At 42.8% G+C, this 11048-nt stretch overlaps 1 protein-coding gene across 1 annotated transcript in view; it reads right to left on the reverse strand.

The window, feature by feature from the left end:
* TPH2 (tryptophan hydroxylase 2) overlaps window positions 1-9015 on the reverse strand; it is a 471842-nt gene extending 462827 nt beyond the window's left edge. The window contains exon 1 of the mRNA XM_073620034.1: window positions 8808-9015. Within this exon, the coding sequence (XP_073476135.1) occupies window positions 8808-8906 (99 nt within the window). The 5' untranslated portion in view covers window positions 8907-9015. The remainder of the gene's footprint in view (window positions 1-8807) is intronic.
* Between the last annotated feature and the right edge of the window lie 2033 nt (window positions 9016-11048).

Consider the following 11048-nt stretch of genomic DNA (forward strand, 5'->3'; position numbering starts at 1 on the left):
AGGCTGACCTCCCACCCCTTCAACCTCTGCAGCAATGCTAGCAGCATTCATACATCTATTTTTTCTTCTATTTAAAGACAACTTCTGGATATGACGCTAAGCACGTGCACTCAACTTCTTTGGTCGATCATGGTGAGGCCTGTTCTGAGTGGAACCTGTTCTGTTAAACCGCTGTATGGTCTTGGACACTGTGCTGCAGCTCAGTTTCAGGGTCTTGGCAATCTGTTTATAGCCTAGGCCATCTTTATGCAGAGAAACAATTCTTTTTTTTAGACCCTCAGAGAGTTCTTTGCCATGAGGTGCCATGTTGAACTTCCAGTGACTACTATGAGAGAGTGAGAGCGATGACACCAAATTTAACACACCTGCTCCCCATTTACACCTGAGACCTTGTAACACTAACGAGTCACATGACACCAGAGAGGGAAAATGGCTAATTGGGCCCAATTTGGACATTTTCACTTAGGGGTGTACGCACTTTTGTTGCCAGCGGTTTTGACATTAATGGCTGTGTGTTGAGTTATTTTGAGGGTACAGCGAATTTACACTGTTATGCCGCGTACAAACGACCGGACTTTACGGCATACTTGGTCCTGTGGACCGGAGTCCGTCGGACAATTCGATAGTGTGTGGGCTCTAGCGGACTTTTTTCCCCAAAAGTTCGACGGACCTAGAAATGAAACATGTTTCAAATCTTTTCAACGGACTCGAGTCCGGTCGAAAAGTCCGCTCGTCTGTATGCTAGTCCGACGGACAAAAACCGACGCTAGGGCAGCTATAGGCTACTGGCTATGAACTTCCTTGTTTTAGTCCGGTCGTACGTCATCACGTACAAATCCGTCTGACTTTGGTTGATCGTGTGTAGGCAAGTCCGTTCATTCGGAAAGTCCATCGTAAAGTCCGTCGAAAAAGTCGGCCGGAGAAAGTCTGCCGTAAAGTCCGGTCGTGTGTATGCGGCATTATACAAGCTATACACTCACTACTTTACATTGTAGCAAATTGTAATTTCTTCAGTGTTGTCACATGAAAACATATAATAAATTATTTACAAAATTGGGATGGGTGTATATATATATATATATATTTAAAACATAGGACATACAGACCTATTTTGATGCAGCTAGCAGTCAGCACTCCCAGAAGGTACAGCATATGCATCATGAATACCCCAGTGAAAGCAATAAAAGGCAATGCCCATGCAGGGTCACTACTACTGTGTTCTAACCCTGTATGTACGATATTATGAAATAAAACTGTCATTGAGTTCTCATCTCATTAGGAGTATGAATAAAATGATTAATTAACAGCACAGGTAATGACTGCAATTTCAGAAGAGACCAGAGCAAGGCCATTACAGAAGTCTATCTTTCATTATGTTATTGTAAATCACCCTCAGATACCATATGGTGAATAATTTCCCTGCGCATCTAGTAAAATCATTCATGGACTTTATATGTTAACTATGCAGTCTAAAATGTAGGTTAAAGCAGGACTCTAGACGCAAGTGAAAATTATGTCTGGTTCTTCTCTTCTTCTGAAGCAAAACCAAGCTGCGTATATTTTTCTGCTTGAAAGTCTGAGTCCCATGCATCTTTTCAAGATGTTCCCATTTTAATCCTACTGAAAATGTTTTTCTAGTTTTCAATAGAATGGGAAAGATTTTGATTTTTATTGATGTTTTTTGTTCTTGCTGGGAAGATTTTAATTAACTCACTGTCCCAAAAGGTACCAGAAACTGTGCCAGAAAATAAAGGGAGCCTTGCCACAGGATCTCAGAGCTCATGTCGTCTTTTACAGGTATGGCTTGCTTTTAAGTGACATATTGCTTCCTCATCGTCTATCAAGCGCCCTCTGAAAAGCGGTCCACCAAAAAGTGATCCATCTCTTTAGTGGGTGATACTGGTGTAAATGAGTCTTAACACTGATCTAAGCAGGGGTCACTCTGGTGCACACTTCACTCCACAAGGCTGTATGTCAAAGGGCTGATGGTACTCTCTCAAAAGAATGAGTGCTGCTGATCTTCTCTTCCCCCCTCATAGACTTGGATTGGTGCAAGAGATTAAGTCTAGGTTCACATCTATGTGGCTACGCTTGATGCGGTTTTCAGGCACGTTTTTCAGTGCATTTTGCGTTTTTTTAAACTAGCATTTTTTATGCGGTTTTGCATGTAGTTTTCATGCATTTTGCATTTTACGTTTTTTTTTCTCTTTAAATGCACTGTAAAACACACTGTATAGAGCTGGTTGCTAAGGAGGGGGCTGGGAAGCTGGCCGCTGTGTCCTTAGCAACCGATGAGTCATCAGCTGTCCGCATAAAAAATGTAAAAAAAAAAAATTGCCTGCAAAAAAATATGCAAAAAAAGATTCTGGGCCCCCCTATGTGAATGGGTATAGGGTACATCATACCCCTACCCATTCATCAAAAAAGCAGTGAAATACAATAAAAACACAAGAGCCCGTTTTTGACAATTCCTTTAATAGCTCTGTTTTCTCTAGCCGTCTCTTCCTCGAGCTGTCTCTTCCAGCTGTCTTCTTCTTCCCGCCGCCTTCTCCTCGAGCCATCTTTTCCTGTTGTCTTCTCCTTCCCGCTGTCTCTTCCCGCCGTCTTCTCCTCAAGCTGTCTCTTCCCGCTGTCTTCTCCTTCCCGCTGTCTCTTCCCGCCGTCTTCTCCTTAAGGTGTCTTTTCCCACCGCCGCCGTCTCTTCCAGCTGCTGTCTTCTTCCTCGCCGCAGGTTACCTGCTAAAAAATTTAAAAAGCCTCTCTAGTTCTGTTGATGTCTTGTTTTGTTGTCGCTCGCTCTCTGCCGACTCTTATAAAGCAATGTGGCGTGGCCATCCGATGACATCACCCTGAGAGCCCGCCCCTTGTGTGCTTTTTTACATTTTTATAGCGGGTAATCGGCGGCGGTAAGAGGCCGCTCGAGGAGAAGGCGGTGGGAAGAGACGTCGGGAAGGAGAAGATAGCGGGAAGAGACAGCTCGAGGAGAAGACAGCGGGAAGAGACAGCTAGGGAAGACAGAGCTATTAATAAAGAAATTGTCAAATACCGGCTCTTGTGTTTTTATTACATTTCATTGCTTTTTTGGTGAATGGGTAGGGGTACAATGTACCCGATATCCATTCACATAGGAGGGGCTGGGATCTGGGGGCACCCTTCTTAAAGGGGGGCTTCCGGATTCTGATAAGCCCCCCCACCCGCAGACCCCAACAAACACCGGCTAGGGTTGTCGGGAAAAGGCCCTTGTCCTCATCAACATGAGGGAAAGGTGCTTTGGGGTGGGGGGGGTGCAGAGCCCCCCCCCGCCCCAAAGCACCCACCCCCCATGTGGGGGCATGTGGCCTGGTATGGTTCAGGAGTGGGGGGCGCTCGCTCGTCCCCTCCCTTTCCTGACCTGCAGCATGAGCGGCATGCTTGGATAAGGGTCTGGTATGGATTTGGGGGGGACCCCAAGCCATTTTTTTTATTTCCCCTCCGAAACCATACTGCCTGTCTGATATGGACCTGGGGGGGAACCCTACGCCATGTTTTTCACAAATTTTTTGGCCGGCAAACTTTTTTTTTTTTTTTACATTCAGCTTTCAGCGGGGAACCCCTCTGACAGCTGAGGACTCATTGGTTGCTGAGGACGCAGTGGCCGGTTTCCCGGCCCCCTGCTTAGCAACCAGCTATATACACTGGTAAAATAAGAACCGCAAAACGCAAAACACATCCAAAATCGCATAAAAAATGCACCACTTGCTTTTCTGGTGCAGCTCCATTGAAGTCTATTAGCCGCAAATCGCGGGAAAAAAGTCCCCGACCCTTTCCAAAAATGCACCGACCACAAAACGCATAGGTGTGAACTAGTACCATAGGAAACCATGTTAAATGAACTGTAGTGTGTTTCTGCAAACTACAAAACGCACTAAAAAATCGCATAGGTGTGAACGTAGGGTCAGTAGACTCTTGATTGATTCGTCTCATTTATGTAGAGCCCTGGGAGGTTAACCTAAAGAGACCATTCTCCTAACAATTGGCCAACATGCGACTGCAGTAGCACAAAATAGTGGCTCTTGTGCTAGGAGATTTTGTTTCTGAATTTAAAAATCACCTGTGTAGCCCAAGGATTAGTGTGACAAGGACTGGGGCAAACTATTACACTAAGTCAGCAACTAAAAATATTGTAGCTGCTGACTTTAATTAAACAGACACTCACCTGTCCAGTACCACCTTCACCTGGACCGGTTCTTCGTCGGTCTTTAGGTCCCTGGTACTGGTATATTAACTATGGAAAATTGTCTTCGGCTCTTTGCTGCTTCACAGCCAGCTTCCCACTGTACATGCGCAAGCCGCCCTGTGCTTTGTGAATGATCTTGCAGACTTCTGAGACCTGTGACATGTCCCAGAGGGTTTCAAGCTGGAATGGGGGGTGGGGGGGGGTCTTCCAATGGAATCGCCTAGGCAATCTGACCAGAATTGAGAGTGGGTGCCTATCAAAACCAGGTACCCCTTCCCTCCTACCCCCAAAAAAAATTCCAAAAAAAGAAGCATAAAGCGAAACTTCCCCTTTAGGGTGAAATTCCACTTTAAATTTGTTCTGTGTGAATGAGGCAACGTGAATGTGTGGATATGGAAAATATGGAATTATGGCCAATAGATGGAGTCAAAGAGCATACTTATCTTCTAAGATAGTCAGCAACATCTAGTGGCTATAATGTAGTATTTTCCACGATCACACATTTGAAATGAGAACATTTGATTTTGTCCCATTCACACAAATTTACACACAATTTCAATGGACAAATAGCTATGTGAATTTTTTTTTAATATACATCATAGCGCATTGATAAATATGATCTATCAGAATTACCCTATCTGAATATGCGAGTTGAACTACCATATATCTTGGCTAAAGAGACAGGGTATGTCCTAATTCTTACTTTGGAAGTATAGCGCACCGTAAAACCTTTAATATATGAACACATAGAAGTCCATTTTGTGCATGTTCTTCATAGTTTTTTTTACCTGATAATCTCTGTATACAAAATGACTTTGTTTCTGATAGATCATATTTTTTTTTTAATACAAACACTCTTATTGAGGTATCAAAAGCATAACAATGTATTGAATGTGATCATTTAATCAATCTTGTGTATGTTCAGTTGCCTGATACACATGCAGATATTCTTTCGAAACTACCTATAAAATTCCAATGTGGCCGATTGACTTGCCAATGTCGAAATTTATTGAATCCTAAATCCTTTGAATGGACGGTCTGATCAAGTCCGATGATTTCGATTCTTATTTAATACAATCATTTTTGTCACATCAATTTATTGAGTGAATGATCATATAAATACCTGTGTCTCACCCCCTTAAAAGTAAGTTCACCTTTTCAGTAAAAATGAAAAGGTGAACTAACTCCAAAATTTCACATACTGTAGCTGCTGTGATGCCCCAGGCTGCCAGTGTAGCAGTCTGTACACCACAATACACAGCCCCAAAGTAAATACCCATCACAATGTCTAAAATGGCAAGCGCTTATTAGTCAGTGTGACCATGTGACTGTATTGACCAATGAGCAGCGCTTCTTTTTTTCTGGTACACTTTACCAGAAAAAGAAGCCTACAATGCACGTTTTCATTGGTGAGCATAGTCACATAGTTTCACTGACCAATGAGTGCTTGCCATTGCAAGCATTACACTGCCCGCTGTCATACCCTCCACATACATACCGCCCCATGTCATACACTCCTCTTCTGAATATACCACCCCATGTCATACTTCCACACTCCTCTTCTGAATATACCGCCCCATGTCATACTTCCACACTCCATTTCTGTACATACTGTCCACTGCCATACCTTCCACACTCCTCTCCTGTACATACTGTACACTGACATACCCTCCACAAACCCCTCCTGAACATACTGCCACTGTCATACCCTTAGCACTCCTCTGCTGTACATACTGTCCACTGTCATACCCTCCACACTCCTCTCCTTTACATACTGTCTACTGTCATACCCTCCTCACTTCTCTCCTGTACATACTTCCCACTGTCATACCCTCCACACTCCTCTCCTATACATGCTGCCCATTGGCATACCCTCCACACTTCCCTCCTGTACATACTGCCCACCGTCATACCCTCTACACTCCTCTCCTGTACATACTGCCTGCTGTCATGCCCTCCACACTTCTCTCCTGTACATACTTCCCACTGTCATACCCTCCACAATCCTCTCCTGTACATGCTGCCCACTGTCATACCCTCCACACTTCTCTCCTGTACATACTTCCCACTGTCATACCCTCCACACTCCTCTCCTGTACATGCTGCCCACTGTCATACCCTCCGCATTCCTCTCCTGTACATACTGTCCACTGTCACACTCCATTCACACCTCTCCTGTACATACTGACCTCTGTCATACCTTCCACACTCCTCTCCTGTACATACTGGCACTTCCATACCCTCTGCACTCTTCTCCTGTACATATTGCTCACTGTCATACCTTCCACACTCCTCTCCTGTACATACTGCCCACTGTCATACCCTCCACACTCCTCTCCTGTACATACTGCCCACTGTCGTGCCCTCCGCACCCCTCTCCTGTACGTACTGCCACTGTCATACCCTTCACACTCATCTCTGGTACATACTGCCCACTGTCATATCCTCCTTACTCCTCTCCTGTACATACTGCCCACTGTCATACTCTCTGCACTCCTCTCCTGTACATACTGCCACTGTCATACCCTCTGCACTCCTCTCCTGTACATACTGTCCACTGTCATATCTTCCACACTCCTCTCCTGTACATACTGCCACTGTCATACCATCCGCACTCCTCTCCTGTGCATACAGCCCACTGTCATACCTTCCACACTCCTCTCCTGTACATACCGCCCCATGTCATGCCCTCTACATTTCTCTCCTGTACACACCGCCCACTGTCATATCTTTCACACTCCTCTCCTGTACATACTGCCCACTGTCATACCCTCCGCACTCCTCTCCTGTACATACTGCCATAGTCATATCCTCCGCACTCCTCTCCTGTTCATACTTCCCGCTGTCATACCCTCCACACTTCTCTCCTGTACATACTGCCCACTGTCATACCCTCAACACTCCTCTCCTGTACATACTGCCTGCTGTCATACCTTCCACACTCCTCTCCTGTACATACCGCCTACTGTCATACCCTCCACACTCTCCCAGATAGTAAGGATAACTTGCCACAAATTGTTGGCAGTGTTGAATTGTAAGTCTGTTAACTTGCTGCTCATTTTCACTGGCAAGTTGTACATTTTCAGAGCACTTGAAGCACAAGTTCTAGTTGACACTTTTCCAAGTTGTAGCAAATTTGCAGTGGTGAGTCTACAGCAAGAGCTCTGAAAGTCTACAGCATGAAAATTCAGCAACAGTGACCCCTGATTCAACAGAATGGCTGCGAGTGCAGACCAGTGTGTTCTGGCGGTGGAGGGGGGCAGTCCCCTTGTCAGAACACAAAAGCTAAGCGTGGAGATCACTGTACTAATATTGCATAGTTAGTACACAAAGCTCCTCAGTTTTTCGGGGGTTTTTTGTTCAGCCTGCTGGGTTGACGGAAAAAAAAACTGCCTGTGTGTGTTTAGGCATTAAACTTACACAGATTCCAGAATTTGGTTATCCCTTTAAAGTGTAAGCCCAGCCAAAACTTTTTTATTTTGAATAGAGTAGGAAAAGATTATAATCCCTGCCAGGCTATTACTGCTAATGTCACTGGAGCTATATATCAGGGGGCATCTTAGACACAGTAGACAAAAAAAAACTGCAGGATTCTAATATTTTCCACCTCCATTTAAAACCTTTACATTTTTTTAGCTGGAATTTTCCCCAGAACCGAATGTGGTAAAGTTTTAATTTGCAAAAAAATTCCCAATCACATGCAAAGAAAATAAAAAATGACAGCATTTTTACTATAACCTCATTCGCTAAACTCTGAAAAATTTCCTTGCAAAGTACAACTTCCCTTGCAAAGAGAACAGTCTATTTGCCTTTACCAAATCAGCCCCTTTATATCCAGGATGCAGGCAAAGGCTCCTGTTTAGAGAACTCACTTTCTGAAAACTAAAATAAAAGACTCCAAAGTTGCTGACTCTTCCTAGCGGCAGAAGGAATTTACAAAGTAAATGTGATTTGTACAGCGTTTCAGCCTGTTCTGCTACAGTCCAAACTCTGAATAATGACCACACATGAATTATGCCTTCTGCACATTAGGAAAGTAATCAAGGCAGTAGGATTTCATTCATAGTGCACAAATAATACCCAGTCATCGGCTCTAGTAGAAATTGCCTCTAAAAGAAATATTGTTTCATTGGTTGGAATAACAGACTTTTTTTTTGGTGGAATAGCATGTTGTGTTAGTGTATTCATTATAAAGATGGATGTGTAGGCTTGGCACCTAGCAGACCCAAGTGAACATAGTCATACATCTCTGAAACTACAAGTGGTGGCAAGGGGGAAAGTAATCCATCAAAGTTCTGCAGGACTTTTGTTCTGCTGCAAAATGACTCTAGCTTTGTGCTTCCATTAAAGCTAATGGGAAATTTCTACTGATAAATCTGCTGTTGAATTGACAGAACATACTTAGGTTTAAGCCGCTTTAATAAAACATGATAAATAAGTGGAAAATGAGGTTAAAGTAGTTCAACCAAGTTGTTAGCTATTTCTATTGGCACAATCTGCACATTATAGTGTGCAACTTTCTACTTGACTTCCATTTTGCTTCAATAACATTTTTATGGCTCATAGTAAGGGAGGTTTATTTTATACTCACAGATGAGTTGCTTAGAAAATCCTGGGACATTGCAGAATCCAGGGACATCCCCCTTCTAGCCCAGTATTTGGAGGAGAACATCATCATTGCAGGTTGCATCTGGATGGTGTAGGTATTCCGTGTGGCCAGTAGAGGGCGCTGTGGTCAGGCTCAGCTTCTCCTTACTTGTGTTGTACAGACTTGGAGCTCTCCAAATGCTGCTCTTTATATTTATATGGGACCCTCAGCAAATCAGCTGATTGATCAACGCAGGAGATTACAGTTTTCCTTGTCTCTCATCCCCAAGCCTTTTTTTTTTTGCTTCCTTAGTACAACCCTCCTTTTCAATGGATAAAAAAAAAATGACATATTCAAAACAGTGGAAGTGATGCAGACAGTTACAGCAGATCTACAGGTGCAAGGGATCATTCCAAAGGATGAACTGATTTCTGAAAAATTACAATTCTAATGTCATTTATAATATATTGCTTGCCTGTATTTGGAGCCTGTGGGCCCTGATTGGAGGAATATGCCAATGTAGACTCGATACATGTTTGTTCAAGACATTATTGTTAGGATCTATCATCATGATCTATAGATTGCTTTAGTTTTTTTTTGTATACTGTCTTGTATAACTTTCATACTAAGCAATACATTTTTTTTTTTATTATTATTATCAAATTTTATTGAAAGATTTTTTTCTTTACAAGTACAGAATAACAGAGACAAACTGTCACACAGAATAAAAGAACTCAAAATAGAAAAAGAAAAAAAAAAAAGCAATAAACTTTACATCTTATTGGAAAATATTTCTGTGGGTCACTATACACATTACAATCCCTGTACAATCAACATTAGATTTATTATATATACTGTATATTAATCGGCAGACCTACCTAAATTATCCCAATCTGTATCCAATCATAAGGGCCCTTGCACTACATAGCTGTTGGTAAATCTAATGTTGGCCATACGCACTTTGATAAATGATCAGATTCTTATGTGATCAATTGCTTTTGAAACTAATTCTGTAGTCAACAACCCAATCAACGTGCCATGCACAGGGAAGTGGATTTCAATCGATAGTAGGAAGATACAGTTGCAAGTTATCAATCGTATCTGCTTTCACCATACAACCTTATAATCTGATCAATTATATAAGAGATCATTCTAATGATCAAAGCAACTGAGTGTTACCGATGGCCAATTTTCCATCCGAACCAATCGACTAATTTTCAGTGAATTTAATCTAAAACCAAAATCGATCGGAAAGGACATTGTGTCTCTTTGTTTACAGATTCGAAATTTGTGATTGTACAATTATGCCCTGTACACATTATCGCACATTCCGACAACAAAATCCATCAGATTTTTTCAGACGGATGTTGGCTCAAACTTGTCTTGCATACACACGGTCACACAAAGTTGTTCGGAAATTCCGAACATCAAGAACGCGGTGACGTACAACACCTACGACGAACCGAGAAAAATGAAGTTCAATAGCTAGTGATGCTCTTCTGCTTGATTATGAGCATGTGTAGAACTTTGTGCGTCGGAATTGTCTACACACGAACGGAATTTACGCGAACTGATTTTGTTGTCGGAAAATTTTAGAGCCAGCTCTCAAGCTTTGTGTGTCGGAAATTGCGATGGAAAAAATCCGATGGAGCCCACACACGGTCGGAATTTCCGACAACAAGTTCCGATCGCACATTTTCCGTCGGAAAGTCCAACCGTGTGTACGGGGCATTAGACTATAATGTGTGTGGTGAGCTGAAGTCTGTACATACATTTAATCTTAGATTTTTTCATCTAGTACGTTTCTATTTAGACTCTGGATGAGTGTACATTCTACTTAGTGCAGTGGGAAGATAACCTTTGACAACCTCTAATATCTGTATGAATGGCCCCTAATTGGTTCTCTAAAGTCTGGCTATTGTTTACCTTAATGCATTCCCTGTTTTAAGGCAAAAAATGTCTCCGTGTTTGTATAGCCCCCTCACCCCCCTGTATACTTACCTGAGTCCCATGCCCTGCAGCTGCCCTGACGCATGGTGGACATATAGGTTTGCTCACTGGCATTGGTGCCATTCACAAAAGGCCTTGCATTTTTCTCAATGAATACAAGGTATGATCTGACTGGATGGAGTGGAGAGGTGGAGCAATGACATCACAATCGTCACCTCATTCAATCCGAGAATGCTGTGCATTAATTGAGAAACATAGAATGCATTCTGTGGATGACACCTGTGCCAAGCGAGA

This window comes from Aquarana catesbeiana, linkage group LG03 (genome assembly GCF_042186555.1).
Source record: "Aquarana catesbeiana isolate 2022-GZ linkage group LG03, ASM4218655v1, whole genome shotgun sequence".
Classification (NCBI taxonomy): domain Eukaryota; kingdom Metazoa; phylum Chordata; class Amphibia; order Anura; family Ranidae; genus Aquarana; species Aquarana catesbeiana.